The 21,901-nt window shown below is 40.0% G+C and overlaps 1 protein-coding gene across 6 annotated transcripts; it reads right to left on the bottom strand.

Annotated features, from left to right (window-relative positions):
* Positions 1-8,962: 8,962 nt before the first annotated feature.
* On the bottom strand, positions 8,963-20,221 carry GHITM (growth hormone inducible transmembrane protein). Of its 6 annotated transcripts, none has more exons than XM_051800965.1 (9): positions 20,113-20,221; positions 18,568-18,727; positions 16,979-17,078; positions 15,630-15,741; positions 14,153-14,294; positions 12,952-13,060; positions 11,721-11,909; positions 10,983-11,154; positions 8,963-10,182 (listed from the first exon to the last, which is right to left on the bottom strand). In XM_051800965.1, exons 2-9 carry the CDS (start codon positions 18,694-18,696, stop codon positions 10,095-10,097), a joined length of 1,041 nt encoding a protein of 346 aa, XP_051656925.1. In that variant the 5' UTR covers positions 18,697-18,727; positions 20,113-20,221; the 3' UTR covers positions 8,963-10,094. The 6 variants fall into 6 exon arrangements, with proteins under 6 accessions (XP_051656925.1, XP_051656927.1, XP_051656930.1 ...); XM_051800967.1 differs by lacking the exon at positions 20,113-20,221 and adding an exon at positions 19,799-19,952; XM_051800970.1 differs by lacking the exon at positions 20,113-20,221 and adding an exon at positions 19,533-19,551.
* Between the last annotated feature and the right edge of the window lie 1,680 nt (positions 20,222-21,901).

Raw genomic sequence — 21,901 nt, 5'->3', positions numbered from 1 at the left:
AGCCCTGAAAGCTTATTTCTACATTCCTACCTGAAAGCTTATTTCTACATTCCTACCTAGCAATATCCAAATATTGTGAAGCTTGCTAACGCCTGACAGTCTTTTTTGTTTGCCAGGGCTGACATTAGCAAGGTTCAAGAATCAGATCACTAACAGCACTTGCTACAGACAGTATTATCTTCTAAGTGCTCTGTGAAAGCCCTGCCTCACCACTGGCACACCTCAATTGTTCAGGCTGCAGTAAGGCTTTCAGTTCACATCACTGCTGAGCATCTCAGGGAAGACTTCTACACTTCAGTTGATGCAGAGAAAAATGAATGGAACAGAGCAACGATGTTGTCTGTTTTTATGATCTCAGGCTTCTTTTGAATACTGAAACACATGGATATAAGCCCTTTTTTTTGTACTTTTAAAATCAACATTTTTGCTGGTTAACACCCAATCAATACTTTAATTTGTAGAGAAGTTCTATATTTCCCTTTAAAAGGAAAAAAATCATTAGTATTACCCAACTAGATTTTGCCAGTTGTTTGATAAAAAAACTAGTTACATAAAACATATAAACTAGAACTAATTAAGTAAACTAGAAGCATAATATTTGACATTAAAATTAAAGGGACTTACTGCTAACTGAATAAAAATTTACAGCTTCAATGTACCAACAGAAACATTACATTGCTTTGGATGAACTCTAAATGGAGAAGAAAGTTTGGCCCAAAGAGCTTTGAGCACATGGTGAAATCTAAGCCGGTCACAGCAGAACCTCTTCAGCCTGGCTTGCCTGAAATAATCTTTTCCATTCCATCACCAACACTTTTCATATTAGCAGACCATGGCTAAAGTTTACTGAAGAATTTAAAACTTGCAGTTGTACCAGGTACATGGCACAGGCTAAATGGTAATTCAGTGTAAAACACAAGAAGGAAAGGTATAGGCAGGCAAGTTGTGCGGAATGACTAGTACAGCATGCAACCCTTGAAATCCTCTTCTTACTGGTGACTAAAAAAGATAGATAAAGACAGTTTTCTGCTGGTTTTGTTACATCTTATTTTTTTCAAATAACCAATGAGAGATTTTGAGCAATGCACGGATAGGGGAGAATAAGTAGACGTGATCTTTTTCAAGAAAAATAAAAACAAACCCAGCTTAAACTGTGTGCTTAAAATGGAGCTGGAAAATTCCATGGACTACTCAGCCTACTCACAAAAGTCTGCAGAAGATCTGCAATATCAATAAGGCACATGAAAGGGTTGGTTGGAGAGTCATTTTTCTGCAACATTCAATCAGGCTGTCTGAATAGTGGTAGCACTGAAGCAAGTATCTTGGTGACTACAGTATTTTATCTCCATTACGCTTTCTGAGAAAGTTCTAGGCAAGCTCATGTACACATGATGACACTACACAGTACAGGACAATAATTATCATTGAAAAGGCGTCTAGATATAAGCAGTTAATAGAGATTCTCAGTATGGCTGTGATAATTAAGATAGTAAAAAATTATATATTCCTAATTCCATAGAACTCAACCCACTGCACATTTAAATCTTGAAACAAATATTACTTAAATCTTGAAGTCTTTAATTGTTCTACATATTTTAGCAATTAAGAAATTAACAAGACCAAAATTCAGGATATTGTTGTAAAGTCAGTCTTTTTCTACCAAGTTGACTCTAAGCCAAATTCTTCATTATGGAGTGATTTGGGTGTTGCTTTTTTTTTGGATGTTGTTGACAAGTCTATTTTGTGGCTTCACATGACCATATATAGGTAGCAACCAGGTAAATGGAATGTTTTAATAGTAACTCAGAACTAAAAACCTGATTTGTAATCAAATTCATAGTCTCTCCAGTGATAAATGGGTAAAGCTTTCATGAATGAACAGCTGTGTGGGGCTAAATTGTCAGCTGGGGTTAAACCACAACAATAGCTAAATAATTTTTTATGTCTTTTTAGTATTGACTAGAACCATCAACTTCTCTTCCTGGGGGCATGATACGAAATAAAAAATGAATATAGAAGAGAAAGGTAACCAGGTAAGATGGGAGATGATTTGTGTAACAGAATTTCATCACATGATGGCTACTGATATTTCCAGCCATGCTCATTTAAGCAAAAATGCTGGAATGTTAAATGCACTACAGGTGCAGCCAACGCCTACTTCAAAAAACAAAACGTCTTTCTTCTGAGGTATTTACAACATAATATTGGCAACAGAAGTGTTTACAGATACTTGTTTTTATAAAGGTACACATCTGCATTGTAACTTTACCAATAATCCCAAACAAGGGAGCAGCACGTGCTACCTAAATGCCCCACTTGTTGGAAAAGACAGGCTGCTACTTGGTCTCCTCTGTTAGAACAATCCAAGCCTTCCAGCCACTCTGATGGGAAATGAGGCAAACCTGTACACTCATCACTGCACACCCAAAATCCCCACAGAGGGGTTTGATAGGAACAAGAACAGGTACCCATTTTTTTCAAGGAGAGCATCCTTTGAGAGCTTGTGCTGGCTTGTCGTCAGGCTGCTCTTGGAATGCAAACAGAAAACTTCGAAGCTTTCTACAACTAAAATACTGTATAGATTTATCAACAGAACTTACTGGGGTGATGATATTGTAAACATTTTTTTTCATCAATTGAGAGGTCTAATTGTAAACCTTGAGAGATTATTTTGAGTAGGTCTTAGACTCCGTTCAGTACGTCTTGCTTAGCAGTTTTAGGAGCAAATATACTTGAGAGGGTTTTTTTCTCCTAAACTGAATATTTTCAGAAGGAATTTAGGTGCTTTATATCTTAAGTTTCAGATTGTAAAAGATGATCAATACTGTGGTTAGATTTTCTAATTCTTAATGCCCTGTTTCTTGTGCTGCTGTAAATGTTAATGTTACAGGAAATGTTAAGCAAACTGAAAATGGAAGACTAGAAGCAATAAATCAGTATCGTCTTCAGACTTGCCCAGAAAGAAGAGTCTTTAGCAAATAAGGTAACAGAACATACAAAATAGTAGGACAGAATTGCTTAAAGGGAGTGGCTGGAGACAGGAGATGGAATGAAAACCCAGATTGCTGTGTAGCCCACTAACCTGTGACTTTAAAGTTTGTCAGCTGGAATTTTGAGGCATTTGTACAATAGTCTCCTTTAAGGCACTAATTTTATGAAAGGAGAAGCAGCTGTTGTACTTCTTTGTGGTTGAAAAAAGGTTGTTGCCGCTGTCCCAGGTGAGGTGGGAAGAAAATTGAGTGCAGAGGTATTTCTGAATCATCCAGGGAAATGAGGAATGCATTCTGAGATTTGCATTATGTCCACATTAATACTTCATGTTCAAAAGCCACAAAGAATGTCTCAAAATCTTGAAGAAGGTAGTTTGAGTTCTTAATGTTAAACTCAGGCATGATCCAGAGTGTCCCTCTGTGCTCGCTAAAAAGAAACTAGATAAGCTCTTAAGTTTGCAATCTTCATAGCGTCATTGCTTCTAGAAGTGGTATGCTAATATAAGATTCATTAATATTTTTTAAAGGTCATGCCATTCTAAGAAGAATCTGCATTTTGTATATGAAAATTTCTTCTAAGAAGGTTGAAGCAGCTGTTTGTGCCATATGAAGAATAAAACAGTTGGAGCAAACGGTCTTGTTAGAGATAAATGAAACTAAGTTTTGAGCTGCGAGAAGGCAGGGAGCAATTAATAACTTTCAAAATACAAAATTAATTAATTTAGTTCAACATAGACAAGTTATGGTGAAGCAATACAGCATGTGCTGGCCTCTGTTTTTGAAGAAGGGAACAGCAGAACTGCAGGCTGTAGTAGTAGTTACTAGAAGCAGTAATGACAGCTAACAAAGATCGGAATGAAGAGCAAAACTGAGGTTATCATTTATCCTAACAGTTTGTGTTGAGCTGATTATCACTTCAGAGACTGTCCTGGAGCAGGGTTTAAAGCATCTTTGACAGAGCTTTTTCAACTAGTGTCCTGCCACTCCTCAGCTTGTGCCCTCCAGGTGAAGCCTCTGCAGAGCTGGTGTGTCTGTGAGTCTCATGTGTGATGTTCATGGTCTCTGAGTTCTGTGTGTTCACTCCAGTCTCTTCACAGTTCACTCTCCTAGATAGCTCTATTACACTGGAATTTGTAGCTCTATTTACTTTGTGGTGAAGATGGAACAACAGATGCTTTCCCTTTCCCCATTTTCTTAATGTGTTCTCTCTAGATTTTTTCTCTAGGTTTTAAGGCCTTAGATGTGACTGGTTTACCTGGTAGCTGTTGGCTTCTAAACAGCACACTGAAACGAGCCAGGGGTTCAGTACAACATCTACATTGGATGCACTGTTCAGTGTGTACACATGATGGAAACATTTTCTTCTTGTGGTAGTGCAGTCCTCTCTAGTTCAAGCAAGATGTGATTTAAGAGACTGTTTTTGACAGCTAATCCGCCAGAGCTCACACCTCTCTGATGGAGTGATGAGAGGAGCTGTGTAAACTTCTCGTTATGGAGGCAGATCTGTTCCCACTGTGTGTCACTTCTTCCCCCAGAAGAGGGAAAAAACAGGCACCTAAACAGGGAGGGTTATCCCTCTTGCAATTTACCGTGGCTCTAAAAGACTCGTCCTTATTTCACTCAGGACTCCTTTGTTGCTTTTTCTTTCAGAAAGATGATAGAAGAATATGAAGACTGTCAGGTCTTTTGTACAAAGTTACTAGTCTGGTTGCCCAATGCTTAGTTCCAGAAAACTTAGTAAGAGGAAACAAGGTGGTAAAATGACAAATGTCTGGGCAGGCATCTCAATCTTCCTTTTCCTGAATAGATAACGTGTTTAATTCAGCTGCAAGCCTCCAAAACAGAAAACACTGTGCAGCTGTCAGCCTCTAGGGCTTTTGGAAAGATTTTGTGATTGATCTGCATATTGATCTCTTTCTTAAAAACATAGATTAAACCCAATCTCTGCTGATCTGACAGGAAGTGGTTGCAGGGATAGCAGAGCAATTTTGTCCTGAGTGGGGACAGATGGTGTTACTTGGCCACTGTCACCTTTTCCTGGTTCTTCTATACATTGTGGATATGCTGATCATCTAACACAACCAAAATTGGTTGGTAATATGAAGTCCAGAACTTGAACTAAGGCATTTAGAGGCTAAAGATGTTTGCATTTCTATAATGGTATGAATTTCAACTTCTCTTCTTCCTACCACCTCCCAGAGAGAGGCATTTGAGGAGAATGTTCCATCCGTGATTTAGTGTCAGCTACTTGTGTCAGCTTTCTCTAAATGAAACTGTGATAACTAAAAATCCACTTTCAGACATGATCAGTAGCAGAAGGGAGAATGTAATTATGTAACACATAACTTATTACAAGATTACTCATTCACACAAAAAACCCCAAACACCACCACTACCTTTCAGTCAAAGCTTAGCCTCCTATGTACAAGTTCATAAAAGAAATGCCTCACAGCAGTACTAAAGATTTGTTCAGAAGCTTAATGATGTCTGCAAGAACAGACCACATGGTGTCGAAACTGAGTGAAGGAACTAACAATGACAGGATGTCTATCTGGACCTATTCCTACTCATCATTGGCAAAGGAGAGGTTGTGAGATCTAAAAGTCATCGGTCAGACATATTAGGCAGTGTGAATGAGACATTTGTGTTTCTAGAGTGTGTCAGTTCCATGTGATGTGCTCAGAAGCTTTCTTGCTTGGTAAAGTGAGGTGGGCAAATGCTGGGTCAGTGCCTGATCTCAGAGCCTGTGCCAGGAGGTTACGAGCCTTTGCAGCAGCTGCCAGATTACAGGTCTGAACAGCATCCTCATGACAGGTTGCCACAGATTGATGTATTGTTTCCTGTGTTGTAAGAATCTGTCTCTACTTCATTACAATTACCAAAGGTCACTGAGATGGCTGAATATTGAAACAGAAATTCAATTCTTACCTAAATACTAAGTAGATACATTTAAATACATTCCTCTTTTTTCATTTTCTAAATGGTCCATTTTAAATTTTGAAATGAATTTACAGCAACCATTTCTAAATTCTATGTTTGCTATAAACTGAAGTTCAAATCAAAAAGATGCTACACTACTTAGTTATTTTCAAATATTGAAGAGGTAAAAAATTGTTCTGCTCTTTAATGACAGCAGGAAAAGGGAGGAAACACCTTTGTCTTTTGAGTTCAATTCGAACTGTATAAAGACACCAGGCTGCTGTGTTACTGTGTTATAGGTGAACTATTATACAGGTTTCAAGATCAGTGCACATTACCTCACAGCTGCCAGCAGCAGAGGTGGCGCAAGCCAGATGAAAACTGCAAAGCTAATTACACTAAATAGTTTCATAAGATGAGATCTAAATTTCATCTTGCATTCTGCTGTGCAAACTGAAAACATGTACATCATTCAGATCTGGCCTTCTTACCTATATTAGCTGAATGAAGAACACTTTCTTAGGAAAAAATCTGATTTGTATGCTTGCTAAAGTCAAAGTAAATGATTAAAATTATGCAGCTGGTTATTTAGATCATGATTTAAAGCAGAATTATTTGAAACATCATACAGATCCTCAGAAAGTGGCTATAACCAATATTTAGGATCAGATTATAATTTAATTGCAGGCTCAACATTACACTCACGTCTTTAATGTTCTTTGGCACACGTAATAAGGAATTCCTGTAAAAGGTGGGGAATTTTTAGCCAAACTCTGTTTACACATCATTGAGTCATGACTGGACCTGCCAAAACTCCCACAGAATTTTATGATGCTAAGTAGGTGGTGCCAGTTGTTATTTCATATACATATAAGTAACAATACAGAAGCTCTGGCTGTAGCAAGGGGTTTAGATTTTCATCCCGCATCAGATCAGAGCTGCCCTAATTAAGATAAATCTTAATTTTTGACTTAGGACTTCAAATGTAAATGAACAACTCTTAATCTTGTTTTTCCCTTTTTGGAGACCCACATTAGGCATCAGTAGGAAAATACGTTAGTGCTGTAATCCCATCCACAGAAGTCATAGAATCACAGAATCAGCCAGGTTGGAAAGGCCCTCTGAGATCATCAAGTCCAACCCTTTTTTTTGGAAATCCAGTCTGGGTTTCCCCTCATTCTGTACTCCAGCCAAAATCCAGTCTGGGTTTCCCCTCATTCTGTACTCCAGCCAAAATCCAGTCTGGGTTTCCCCCCATTCTGTACTCCAGCCAAAATCCAGTCTGGGTTTTCCCCCATTCTATACTCCAGTCAAAATCCAGTCCGGGTTTTCCCCCATTCCATACCCTGGAAAAATCCAGCCCGGGTTTTCCCCATCCCGTACTCTGGAAAAATCCAGGCCGAGATTTCCCCAATTCCCTACTCCGGCCAAAACCCAGCCCGGGTTTTCCCCCACCCCCCCAAAGCGATCCCGGGATGCCCGGACAGAGGCACCGCAAGGTGTGAACCCCCTAAGGTGACACCAGAACAGTGTTTTATTTATTGTGACAAACACGGAGGATCACGATGCAGTGAATTACTTCCAGAAAATCAGCCCTAACCCTTGTAACTACACAAGCACACAAGGAGTAAATGCAGTACAGCAGCGTACATCAGGCACTGGTGTCCATCTCACACTGGTGTGAAGCAGCCACGTTACTGTATCAGTCTCAGAATGTAATGGGGATGCAGAAACATCTGTGAGGGCTTTTAAGAGAGCCCTAGAGAAGTGTTCTACAAAGGGTAGATCAGTGAAGCAGTACAGCACAAATTTATTGCTGTCATACCAGACTGCTACTCAGTCTACAGCTCAAAGATGGTGAGGGAGCTGGTTTTGTAAAGATAGTTCCATATAAATGTTTCATTAGCAGCACATACCTCCTCACCACGTTGGCTAAAGGACAAATTAAACAGCAACAAGGAAGTCAAAACTTATTTGTCTTCTAAAAGACCAGTATCTATATCCTAAATGAAACAAGTGATCTTACCAAAGGGTAGCTGAAGATTAGAGATTTGGAAACTTCCTCCAGGGGTTCCTATCACCTGGGATGTTTATGTATTTTATCTAGTGATTATGTGTATCCAAAACACACGAAACTGCCCAGAGAGTAGGGAGCAGAACCTGGGACTTTCTCTTGCTCGGACATCACTGGGCAATAAATTGAAGGACTTCCACAAGCTCTCCATGAACTTCTCCTGAGACACCAGAATGCCCAGTGAGCACAGCTCCTTTTCCCAGAGCTTGGAATTAGCTGGAGGTTAAAAGTCCTGCTACAGGTGAAGAACTGACTGTGATTCCTCTCAAAGACAAGTGGTAATTATGTTCCACACATCCTGGGGAAGTGCTCAGCCAAAGAGTTATTGTACAAAAACACTGCAGCAGCAATGCTTCCTCTGGCTGCATTTCAGAAGGGACAAAGCAGCAACTTCCCACTTGTTCAGAACTCTTCCCAGCTTTGTTTTCAAAATAAAATCTAATCCCAATGTTCCAAGAGTCCTAAAATTCCTGGATTAAATTTTATTTGGACCCTCAAAGTCTTATACCAAACAATACAGTGCTTAGGTCCCTTAGGTCTAATCCCTTACATATCAACCTGTGAAAAAAATAAAAATACTACGCAATACGCTATGAACAACAAATTAATCATCTGTAAGCAAAAGTTTGACTGGGCTAAGTAGAACTCCCAACCTAGTCCAGAAAGAGAGATGAAACAAGTGGTCTTATTTAGTGCTCAGAACTAGTTACATTTTACTGTTTATTCACACATCTGATTCTGGACCAAGGTATGATCACAGAATCAAGTCACACCTCTTCAGAAGACATCAGGGAAACATCCCCAAAAGATGCTCGCCAGCAAAACTGAAAACCAGCTTTGCACATTTTTATATGGAGGAATATGCCCTCTCTTACAAAGGAAATTGTAACCATAACAAAACAAACCAAAAAAATCACCACGTTATTAGTGCAGGGGTACTAAAATATTTGTTAACACAGCAAAAGTGAGAAGAGTCAACTTGTGAGGCTAGAATTTTATTGTTCATAGGTCAATAGATAAACATAGCATATTTACCAGAAACTGAAAATCTGAGCTGTTGACATTAGGTCGAAATTTCTTGGCCCAAGAACTCACCTTTTATTCCAACATATAGAGTTTGTGAAGTATAAATTTCTTACTATTAAATCAATTTCACTATTAGGGAACTTTTCTTTTAGACCAAGTTATACATCCCAATTTGGAGAAGAGGTAAACAGACTAATGCACACACCAGTATGGTAAATTTAAGATATTGGGGTTTCCAGCATGCCATCCCCAATTCCCTCTTTCTGTGCCAATTGGACAAGGTTCCAAGAGATGAGCACGAAGGACAACCTTCATCTGCAGTACAGAAATACAGTCGCCAGAAGAAAGACACAGGTATATTGCCATTCAATGATTTTATAAATCTATAACAAAATAACCTAGCTATTATATCCAGTCAGCATTAAAGCAAGGAATTCTCATGTTTACTCCAGAAAGAGACTGAAGTTCATATGGGACAAACATTGCATAGTTTTCACATCTTGTCTCCTTTACACTTTTTGGTCACCTCACCTGTCAAATCCAACACATTTCTGACAACTGCTTAAACCTTTCTGAAATTTCTGCCCAGGTCGAAGTCATTACTGCATTTAGTGCCATATATAATTTATTCAGTTTTTCTTAAGATGTCACTGAAATAAAATTATGTAATCTTAACTGAAAATTGATGCATCTAAGCAGCATTTCATGAAGTAGGTTGTGTCCCTACCTGCATATGGGATACCAGTTCAGGAATTACTTCCTTTACTATGCAGTCACAGTAAAAGAAAGTAAGTAAAAGTTGAACTGCCATCAAACCCATTAAAAAGCTGGTAAGACTGTTTATATATTAAAAATAATTTACTTTCCCAAAATAATGTACAATTAGAAGCAGTTTGCACTATTTTAAACACAGAGCTGGAAAGTGTTTGAAGAAAAACTATTAAGTCTGAATCACATTGCACTGAAACAATATGCTGAAATGCTTTAAAATTCTCACTTGGAGCAATACTGCTTTAAACCATGAATATTTATTCAGTATGTGCACTCAGTACGCTGTCAAGACAGTTGTGAAGAAGAGTCTCAGTTTACTTTTTCCTGACACCTCCACCACCTGCAAGCATGGTGGCCACCCGAATAAAGATGTTCAGTGTATCGGTGTAGATACCCATGCATCTAGGAAACAAGAAATCAAAGTTAATATTGTTGAACAGAAATACTATTATTTGGCATTTCACACCAATATACTTAATTTAAAAAGCCTTCATGAAGCATCTGTAACAAAACCCAACTATGATTGTCCTCAATGCTTGATACGTCAAAAAACACCCCTGCTTTTCCTCTACCACCTCTGCCAGCAAGAACTATTTACAGAAGTCCTAACAGACAGTATACTGTTCTCCTAGAGGAGTATATTGTACTTTGGTCTGTTTATCTTCTACTTTAATTAGAAGAAAACAGAATCAAGGAAGTAAAGAATTCACCTAAGATCAGACAGACATTTACAAAGAAGTTACTTGTTAGTCACATTTGTTCTTTACTGAGTCAATTAATGCTTTCTTCCCTATCACACCGTTGCAGCTTTTTTATTTAGTGACAAAGACTATTACGTACTTAATGCCTATAGAAAGGTTAACATTTTTTGTATCAGCTAATACTGACAGATATTTTCAGAAAGCAGCTATAAATTCTCTCAGCAATGCTTTAGAAAACAAAAATACTTTTCAGAATGTACTGCTGGAGGCACGTGACATCACACATTCAATACTGTTTCTCACAATTCAGACAGATGCTTTCAGCTTTACCTTCACTATCTGTCTTCTCATTGTTATTTTTAAAACCTGTGATCTTTCACGCTTAACAGCAGTACACTTGAACAATAAACAAAAGGCTGTTTTTACAGTATACTTCAATATAGTTTGGGGCAAATTCTTACACAGACACCGAGATCAGCTCTGCTAGCACAGAACACTTACGCATTGATGGGGTCGTATTTGGTTACTCCGTAGTAGGGAAGAGTTTCCGCCCGCTTGACAACCAGCTGTGTATCGTAGAGCAGGAACATGCCAAAGAGCACCAATCCACCATACACGGCTACCGAATACAGGCCGGCACCAAAAGCAGAAGTAGGAGGCAAGAACATGGATCCTGGAGAGGAATGTACAATAGTGTCAAAGAAAACTGTGTATCTACTACTCTCAGTTAGGTCAAACTTCAGTTACTGTAACACATGTTTTTTCAGCAAGTATTCAATTCTCCATTTGTGGTGCAGTTTTGATACCAAGAGCTTTAATACACACACTCTGAAGATGTCACATATACAACCAGGAATTTTGAACACCCTGGGGAACTGTGTATTTTTCTCATGTGAAGGTACTTCTCTCCCTATGACTACAATAATGCCTAGAAACACAAAGAAGAACAAGGGGATTGAGAACTAAGATCACATTTACTGTCTTCCCCACTCACCGGCAGTAACTAAAACTATAAGCCACCACTAGTGGGTGTTTGTCAGACTAACATTTCCCAGAACTGTACCTTCACGTTTGTTTTCAAGAACAAATATAACAGTAGTTTCTGCTGTGTTAGAGTTGCCAGGGCTATATAAGGTGAATCTTAACTGGACAGACCAGCCTGCAACTCAATGTGAGCTGCACCTTAGTAGCTTAAGTTCATAGCCTACTTTATATGACAGTATTAAAACAGTATTTTACCAATGGAAGAGGCAAGAACAAAGCCTAAGCCTAGGCCAAGTGGTCCTCCCATGTTCAGGAATTTTTCACTTGGAGCACACATGGCCACAGTTGAGAGCCCTCCGACGATTCCAGCTGTGTACCAGGCAGCTCTGACCAGCAAGGGACCACCCAGGAAGGCTAGAGGAGCCACCACCGCCCCCATGACACCTACCCAAAGCAAAACAAAACACATGTAAGGTTTGGAACATCACATCTCAAAACAATTGATTTTTTTCCCCCTCCATTCAGATGGCATGGCTCAAACTAATCCACTCACACAACAAAATATCAATGTACTTGACTGTGCACTTATCTAGAAGGGAGCACGACAAATTAGTAACCTTAAATTCCATGACCTACTTTTATCTAGCTCTGGAGAGTACTTCAGGGAGCTGGTCTTTGGAAAAAAGACTAACAAAAGTCAACATACTGATCGGTTCAAAACAGAGCTGGTAAGAGATACTTGGCATGGACTAATCAACTACATAATAGCATGTGACACTAAAAAGCAGCACAGATGTCTGGTACAATTATCAGTTAGGCAAATAAGTCAGATTTTTTGCTAGTCTTTGCTAGTCTTGTATGAAACTTCTCTAGTTAATTATTATCATATTAGGTTGTTTAACATAATAACAATCGCTACAATAAACATAACTTCTTGGCAGAGAAGCTCTGGAGAGGCAAATACGATTCTAATGTCCAGCATCCATGTGGCTTTGCTGAACCATAAAATATTTCTGCCAAAAGAGTTTTGAAAAATGATAGCCACTGCTATTTGAAGTAGGTATTCTTAGTGAGAAACTGATCTGTACTCACAGCTTAAATACCTGATGGACACATACCTCAGTAGTAAACTAATACTGAAATGGTTAGCATAGGCAAGAGTGCTTACAGAAGCTACAGTAGCAGAAAGCAGTCACAAAACCAAAGAGCTACAAAACCAGTTAGTTCTATCCTATATGTCATATACGTATCTCAAGTTTAACTCGAGCCTGACTTCTTCTAGAAGATTATGAAAAACACTAGAGTTCTGTTAAGGACACTTAGCAATTCTTCCCTGACATTCAGGAGTTCTCAATGGTCTCTGAAAAACCTTAACTCTCCTACAGCAGTATATAAAAATTGACTTTAAAGTTAAAGTTTTGTTAAAGTAAGAATCTGGTCACACTGAAGCACAGACATCTCTACAACAAACATTAAAATCACAAACCTGAGTGCAACATCCAAGCTGCATGTTTAGCTATTGGACTGTCTTGATAGGATATGGACCTGACCAACATTCCAGCACCAATCATAGCTGCAAAAGTCGCACCAATTGCCTGTAGAAACAGAATTACAGAGCTGAAGTTAGCATTAGGACATATGGTCTCTGTTCTAACCTCCTAGTTTAAAAGTCAGTAGTGTAATTCTACTGAAACCAGCAACCTAATTCATAATGAGTGTTCATCAGTTTTACTCCTGTAAGGTTACAATCAAATCTTTGTAGATCTTAGTTTACAGTAATTTTCATTTTATTTTTACTCAGTCTTCTAAGAATACACGTTTATTGGTTAAGCTGGCAACAATCTCAGCTATGTAAGTAACAGAAAGAAAACACATGGTCCTGCCCCTTACTCTCATTCTCATTAAGGTACCTGAAATGTATTAGCCTTACTTTTTTTCTTGTACATTTCTCCACCAAAGCCAATACTCAGTTCACATCTTTTGCTACCAACGGCTTTTTAGCCTCACTACCTCCTCTTACTGATGATTCCATGCAGAATCATCCAGCACCTCCCAGACTGGTCAGAAATGTACAACTTTGGTTTATCACCAAGAATGAATTATTTAATTAATCTCCTTAAGTTATGTAGGTGTTGGCATTTAACTATTATCGTTTCACTCCACTTAACACACTGAGTATGCACTAAGCAGACAGATTTTGTTAATGTTTTGCCTGGATGATTTGCCCACCAGTATTGGTTCAGCGTTGGCAAACAGGAGACAGCTCTCAAAGAGCTATACAGGACAGTACAGGGAGGTGTAAGAATGCATAGAGACCTGCATTTCCATTTCCAGACAGCAACAGAAACAGTTTCATGAGCTTCAGGTAGCTATTTATAAAAGGTTCTTACTTACAGCTGGTAAGGATGACATAGCATTTTTTTTGCTCATGTAGTTTGTCTTTGACAAAGTATCAAATTAGTATAGAAAATCCACATCAGCATGTAATTAGAGTCACCAAACCTTAAATCACAAAATATCATTAGGACACCTGAAGGGTCTTTATGGATAAAGACACGAATGTAAGTGAAGTTTTGCCTTACTTTTCACCAATTAGTTTACATCTCTCTTTTTTTTTTTTTTATATCAACCATCACATTTGAGGGTGTTTCTCAGTAAATACTTTCATTTTTATACCATGAACTTACCAGCCAGGAGCCCCGTGTCATAAGGCTCATGAGTGCTGGAGTTCTGCTTACTGCCACAGCAGACAGTGCTGTCATGCCAACGCTCCCCGCAAAGTACATGTACGTGGACTGAATTCTCTGCTTCACATAGTCTGGCCAAATACTGAAAAATAAGCAGTCATACACAACTGTACAGTTACCAGTTTCCAAATGGAGAACAATCAAAAACACAATCAAGCTGTTAAATATATTTATAGCTATGGGTATAAGGGAGGTTTCATAACAGTGATGTGGTCTAGCAACTTCTGCCACGAGTTTACTTTGCAAGGGGGGCTGAACCTTTCAATTTTGTTGGTACAGTCTAATGTAACTCTGCAGAAACACAAATACAAATAATTACAAGTTACAAATAATGCTAACTATAATTCAATTCTGAGGAGGAAGCATACAGGGGAAACTGAATAATGAATGCTTTTAACTACAGAAAAACAGAGAATAGTACATATATAACAAACTGGTTCCAGGAAAATGGCCTATGGAATGTGTACTGGGTACACACCAGTGAGCACACTGCCTCCTGAGCAGCTCACAAATTGCTGAGTCACAGTGCACATGATTATCTGACACCACAAGACAAACGTCATTTTGAGAGCTCTAACAATAGTAACAGACCTAGACATGAATGAGTTTCTGCACTATCACCTGCTCACAGCATGGACAGAAAACTTTCCCTGATAATACTAAACTTAAACATAGCGCACACATTTTCTCCCATTTTACTCTTTTGACCCATTACTTCAAGGCTCATGGATGAAAAAAACCCCAGACACAGCTTACATATGAAAAGCCTCTCACAGATACAACCAGCAAGTGTTCAGTATAAATGCAGATAGCTGCTTCCAAATACAAATGCAAAGCAAAGCAAAATGTCTCAAGCACACACTTCTGCCAAGCCCATGCTTATCACTAACTATCTTTTAAGTCCGACTGCACAGTTTTGCCATCAGCCAGGTTTTGGTTGATCAAAAAGCAATACACCAAAGTTTTAGGCAAAACATTTATTAGAGCAAGGCTTATGCTAAGCCCCTGTGTTTAGTGGAGACTCTCTTTCCAACAGCTGTATTAAAGTTTAATGAACAGTCTCACAGGAACACCAGGCAAAGTGGTCTTAGCAATACGTTTTTTAGAAGGCCACCCTTCTAAAGTTATCTGAGGCAAACCTCATAAGACAAGTTTATATACTCTTCACAAATAAATTTCAGATTTAGCAAAACAAAGGAAGTCAGATCAATATCCATTTAAGCATACTGGATAATTAAATAATTCTAGTTTTGCTTTCAGTTATATGCTTTAAAAACCTGCAGAGACAGAGGCAAGGGTTTTCTGTTCAGAGCTTAAAAAAAGTGTAAGCTGTGTGCACACTGGGTGAGCAGATATGAAGGGGAGGGGGATTTGCTTAGTGCACTCTTTAATTAAAAAAGTAAGCCATCTTACTTACGCAGCCCTTTCGATAGCTCCAATCTCACTGGACATGCCCAATCCATAGTAACACAGGGCCCCCAGGCCAACAGCAGCCCCTCCAGCAACAATAATTTTCCCCAGGCGATCAGCTGTATAAAGAAATAGAAACCCCACACTCTCATGAATGCTTTTTCTTGGATAGTTAACAACATCCTCACATGAGTTTTGCTGTATCTGCAATAGCTGATCTGTGCTAATCTTCCTTCTTAAAGCCCACTTAACTTCAGGGCAGTGCATCACCAGTTCTCAGTGAGCTACATGGGAAAAACTTGAGATTCACCTCACCAACACAATACAGCTTCACAAAAAAGTAAGAAGAGTCCAGCTCATAGTGTGCCAGGTTTACTGACCTTCATCACATGACAGGATTTCCAACACAAAACCAGTTAACAGAGTCTCTAATGGAAGAGTTCAACTGTCAGCTGATTTTGTATACGATTTCACTATTCAACTTGCTAAAAAACAGTACAAAACCTAGATATTGGGTCCTTTCCTCTCATTCATCTGCTCTTAATGCTTGCTCCTTCAAGGGCTTTTTTGTAGCAATTATATCCACACCGGTTTGAAAAGGGCTTTCCAAAGCTCATGGGTAACACTGCCACTTGATTCACCATTGCTTTTTACTGCCTGATTTGTGCCACCCATCAATTACTGCTACAAGTGTAAGCCTCAATCATAAACATTGTTATAACTGAAGAACAATTGTGGCTAAATACCTTCAGTTGTGTAACTCTAAGACTACATTACCTAATGTGTTATAGTCAAGACACTATCCAGCCAATATACATATTCTATTTGCTAATTCAATGCAATAATTAGACATTTACAAGTCTGTTCTGTTGAACACTAAGTAAAAATCCCTTTGTAAGCCACAGAAATTACAAACATTTAGATATACCAGCAAGCATAGTAAGCCAACATCTTAGACAACTGTAACACCAAAACCACTTTTTTGCAAACTGTACACGCTGTAGAATTTTTTTCCTGTAAACAGTACACAGAGTAGAGGTGCAAAGCAACTTTAGTTTATTTTTTGATATCTGCAAATCAAATCTCCATTAAGAGACAATAATTTGTGACTTACTAGTTGTCAAAAGCAGCTTAAAGACAAGGAATTTCTCTGTACTGTGACACATTTGCAGCTTTAAACTTCACAAGGAAAGAAAAGCAGAGAAACTGTCTCCAGTTGTTTGAAGAGCACTAAGCAAACTTATGTAAGAAACAATATTCTCAGTCTCTTTAACAGTTTGAAAAAAACATATTCCTTTGAGGAAGTTTTCAGCTGAGGTACAAAGATACTGAGTATTTAAAGCAGAACTACTCTACCTTTAAGTGCAGTTTCTGCAGATGGTTCAAATGCTGCTTCTTTGACTTCCTGGCCAAGTCTTCCTCGCCTTACACCTGTTCTTACTCTGGTGGCATAACACTGTTAGATTTGGAAATAGCATAAAAAAAGATGTTATGAAATAAAATACAAGACATTCTTATCAACTTACTTGCTACACTTGAAATTGTTACATACTCTGTGCTTACCTCCCAAACATATGATGCAACTGTGTTCAGGGGAAACAACTGAACATTAAAGTTTAGAAACCTTTGTGAAAAACATCCACACACTCTACAATTAGAGAACCAATGCAGTGAATTTCAGAAGCTGAAGTTCTCAGACTGCATTTCATCTACTCTTGTCCCACCATACTAAACACTTTATTATTTTGTAAAAAAAAATTTTGCTTCCTACATTAAAATACTATTCATGTAAACACTTTAATGTAAAAAATATTCTAGCACAATATTTATGCTTTACAGACATTAAATTTGGAAAAGCAACCTGAATTCTTTGCTTTCAATTCTAACCTTGATTTAGAGAACAAACCTTGAATCAAGGCCTATAAACTCAAGATTTTAAAGGCTGACAAGCTCCAAGTAACTATAGTATGCTACTCAATGTCTTAGTTGCAAAAGCAAGACAGAATAAACTCATATTAAAGTTCAAAAACAACTTTTGAAGTTCTCTTACCATTTTTTCCAGGAAATTTTAAATTAAACTTGCACCTGAGCAGTCAAGGACTCACTCAAAGCTGTGAGTTTAACACTAAAACTCGAGATCTAAAGCACTGCCATCAGCCACCAGAGCTCTACGAGTCAGGACCTTTACCACAGCCCTTCAGTTTTGGTGTGTTTAGCAGCTAACAAAATCCTGCCCAACACTCGAAAACTCGCACACACAAAAAGACCCAACACATCTACAAACCTGGAACACTTAAGAGGAAAACACAATGGAAGTGAAGAACTTGCCAGTGGCTCTTTCACCACAGAGGTGACAGAAGAGCAACATCCTCTTACAGTTGCTTTCTGCATGGCTAGAAAGCATGTCTGCAACATCTCCCACTGAAGAATAAACAGACAGTGCCTCAGTATAATGACAAGTTTCTAAAGTTGCTGGTTAGATCTGTGATTGTCCTGCCATAGCTCAGAAATTGCTCTAACCTGGGCTACAGCTCTAAACACATGTTGGGACTAAAATAATTACAAAGAAAGTTTTTACTTTAATGTTATATTCAAGACTGTAACTTGGAAACAGGGAGACAGGACAAGAATTTCTGTTCCTCCCATTTTACACAGTAAGGGCCTATCCATCTCTAACTGTCTCCTTTAAGTTATTTTCCCCATTAATTCCAAGAGAAAAATAAGTAATTGGAACAGAAGGTATCACTTCAAATGCTTTAAAAACCCTGTGGTTGGACTGAGCAATATTCTTCCTTCAGTAAATTAGAGCAGGTAGGTACCTCAAACAAGCAGAAGACTTTTGATCATTCAAAGCAGGTACCCCATGCAAAATGATTCTTCTGGCAATACACTCAACTCTTTAAAATACCTGCCGTTGGGACCATCAGAAAGAGGATTTACATTACCTGGTTAGGCTGCCACAGCCTGTATGCTTTTATATTGGAGTTCCTCAAGGCTGGGGAAGCCTGAGTGATAGCAGGGCGGATGGTCTGGCATGACAGTGCCCTCAGGCACACCAGCCTTGCAGCCAGCATGGTTGCTCAGATAACTTGGCACACTGTGTTCCTGTAAATACACAAGAAAATACATTTTACTATTTTCTTACAAGGTTTTCAGACAAGGCACACTTACTACTTATTCTCAACCACAATAAAAGTAGTAAAGAAAATAAAAAATAAAAAAAATCCCCAAATGAAAAAAAAAGCCTACAGTCAAACCAGTATTATTACTATAAGTACTGTAATAAGAGATAGAACCTTCTTAAATGCAGTTTAACTCTGTTTCACTTGTATTTATCTCCCATTTCCGTCAGAGACTTCTCTCTCACAGCTTACTAAAAAACAGAGAACACACTACTTTTCATGCCATAAAATAAATCAAGACCCTTTACGTACTTACATTTGAGTTACCCTGGCAACTAACCCTCACTTTGAGACATAACACTGCATGAGTACTCTGCCCTCCACATAAATGCTCAAAAAGCTACCCCAAAGTTACTTAAACTCCATCTAAGTCTAAACCCAAATGAGTAAACAGCACAACATACGTGATGGAAAAAAGTTTTAAGACAAACTTTAAGCTATCCTTTAAAGAATTAGTTGGTTTTGTGGGTACAGCACTCAGTCAAGGTCACAGCCCAGAACACAGGTTCAGATCATACTGAGCACTCCTGACCAGAAAACAGGGACGCCGCTCCTGGCCAGACGGACAGACACAGCCCTTGTGTTCCGCAGGCAGTGTGAAAACTACCCCCACACTGCCACAAACGGTGCACGTTATACACCCCCCCCTTAATTATGAATACACACAACCTCTGATATCACAGGACATCCCAACTACCAGTACCTTTTTTTCAAAGGTCATATCTTACGTGTGCAGCGTCCAGTATGATCTAAGAGTATCCTAAATAAAGGTAACCCTAATAAACACGAGTGAGAACAAGCACGCAGAGCACCGGACAGCTCACATGAACCACAGAGACGTGACAGTGCGAAATTAATCCTGCTGCTAGAAAGCTACTTTGCTCTGAAGCAGAGCTATGAAATCCTGCTTCCATAACGGGAAGTACTTTAGGAGGCACATCCCGACCTGTCCCACTACACCCAGACCCGGACGACAAGGCCTGCAGAAACTCACAGTGCCAACTCCGGGATCTTGGCCTTTTTCCCCCTGGAAACTGATACTTGAAGCAAGACAACCTCAAGCGCTTTACAAAGAGCAAGAGAGCTAAAACCAGAATAAAACCCCACGGACATTCCCGCGTATTAACTGGCCATAACCGGCACTAACGTAACGCAGCGCTGCGCAGGCACCGCCGCACCTCAAACCCCTCCCGGGCCCGGCGGGGCGGCGCCCGCGTCCGCCTCAGCCTGGGTGGGCCGGGGACCCTCGCCCGTTTTCGGCCCTGCCTCTCCCCCCACACCCCTGTCCCCTCCCGGCCCGGCCCGTACCTGCCCCGCCGCCTCCTACGCGCCCGCCCCGCTCCGGCCCCGCGCGGCCCCGGCCCCTCGGCAGCGGAACTGACGTCACCCGCCCCTAGCGCTCCCTGCTCCGATTGGCTCGCCCGACCCACGTGACTCCGGAGCCCGCAGGCGCCATTGGCTGGAGGGGGCGGGGGAGGTGCCGCGCGGCGGCCATCTTTGAGGCGGCGGGGAAGGTTCTGGAAGGGCGCGGGCGGGGCCGGCGCTGCCGAGGGGCGGCCGGGCCAGCAGGGGGCGCGCGGCCGCCCCGGCCGGGTGTGAGGGGAGTGCGGGGCCGTGTGGATGTTGTACTGAGGTATTAACGGGATACGGATATGTGGATATATGGATATATGGATGTTATACCAGTGTGACCTTTAAGTGCCAGCCCACCTCACGGCCCCCGTGTCACCTCTGCCGCTCGCTGCCCGTGAATTTAAGTCTTGCCCTTCTCAGGGTGTCACAAGGTTAAGGACCTTTGCACTCCCTTCCCTTACGGCTCAGCAGTCTAGCATGAACAAGGAGATAAATCTCCCCCTTTGTTAACCTCTTTGGAGTTACATCTCTCTTTCATATGTATTATATTACATGCTTTAAGGTGCTGACATACCAGATAAGCATAAAATACAATATTGTGTGCATAAATTACAGAAGCGGATGCTGCCAGCCCTAATCCCAGCCTTGCAAGAGCAGTCCAGAGCCCTTGCAGGGGCTAAACATTCCCTTTTTGGGCTAAACATTCCCTTTTTGGGCTAAACTATTTCTGTTCTGGCAGCTTCTTTCCAGCATCACTCTGCTTGGAGCTCTGAGGTACTTAACGAGTGTAACCCTAATGCTAAACTGAGCCCTAGGAAAAGCAGAGCAGCACTTCCCTGGACTATCAATTCCTCAGGGAAGTTTTCTCTCTGAAGTTCTTGCAGTCCTTTGGCAGCTCAGCTCCAACTGGACCTCTGGCTTTTACTCTCCACCAGCACTAACCCTAAACCAAAGGCTTGTGACACGGCTCAGTCCAGACCCTTACTATTACCAGAAGAATTCTTTCGGCAGCCTTATTTCTCCTTTGCCAGCCCCATCCCAGCTGCATATCAGCATTTCTTGTTCTCTCAGTGCTAGAGCTAATCCTAACTCTAGAATGAGCTATGAGCCAGGCACTACTGAGACACTCAATATTCTTCAGAGAACTCTTTTTGGCAAACTCTGTTTGCTTTGGGAGCCCCTTTTGCAGCCCCACTACAGCTCTATAGTTTCAACCTTAACACTACATATGGGCATGGTTCTTCACAGCCCAGTAAAACACATTGTGAGAGTCTTTAGCAGGATCAAAGGCAAAATATAAATATTAAAAAAAAAGTGTTGAATATAGAATTAAGTCCAGAAATAGAGTTACAGACATGCTTTTGAGAATTGTGACATTAGCCTCTCCATATCTTGGAGACCCCTTGTTTAAATTATAAGAAAGAAAATACAGTGCACTGCTAGTTTGCAGGATGAAGGTCAGATAACGGAGATCGCACATGGGAGAGGTCTGAAAATGCACCAGCAGATACGATCTTGAAGAAGAATTTGAATTAGAAGAATGAAGAAGAAGAATGCATGATAGAAGGGTGTAAATTCCATCAAAGGGGGCCAAGTCTAATGGGATTTGAGGTCCAGTTCTTACTAACTCTGACACTTGTTTGCTTTCTGTTGGAATAAATGAAAATCCAGAGCTTTCTCCTACAATGTAAGAAAAAATGTCAGTTTCAGGCCAACCCACGTGAATATGTTGTTTATTTAGAGA

This window comes from Manacus candei, unplaced genomic scaffold (assembly GCF_025592945.1).
Source record: "Manacus candei isolate 608988 ecotype Guabito, Panama unplaced genomic scaffold, ASM2559294v1 h1tg000050l, whole genome shotgun sequence".
NCBI lineage: Eukaryota > Metazoa > Chordata > Aves > Passeriformes > Pipridae > Manacus > Manacus candei.
This window is presented reverse-complemented; position numbering and strand designations above follow the sequence as displayed.

Bases quoted from the DNA above. Each gene is read 5' to 3' on its own strand.
- GHITM (XM_051800965.1), bottom strand. From the start codon at position 18,696: ATGCTGGCTGCAAGGCTGGTGTGCCTGAGGGCACTGTCATGCCAGACC. The intron at 14,295-15,629 runs GTAAGTAAGATG...CTTATTTTTCAG, and splicing joins GGAGCTATCGAAAGGGCTGC to TATTTGGCCAGACTATGTGA. The intron at 13,061-14,152 runs GTAAGTTCATGG...CTGTTTCTACAG, and splicing joins TGACACGGGGCTCCTGGCTG to GCAATTGGTGCGACTTTTGC.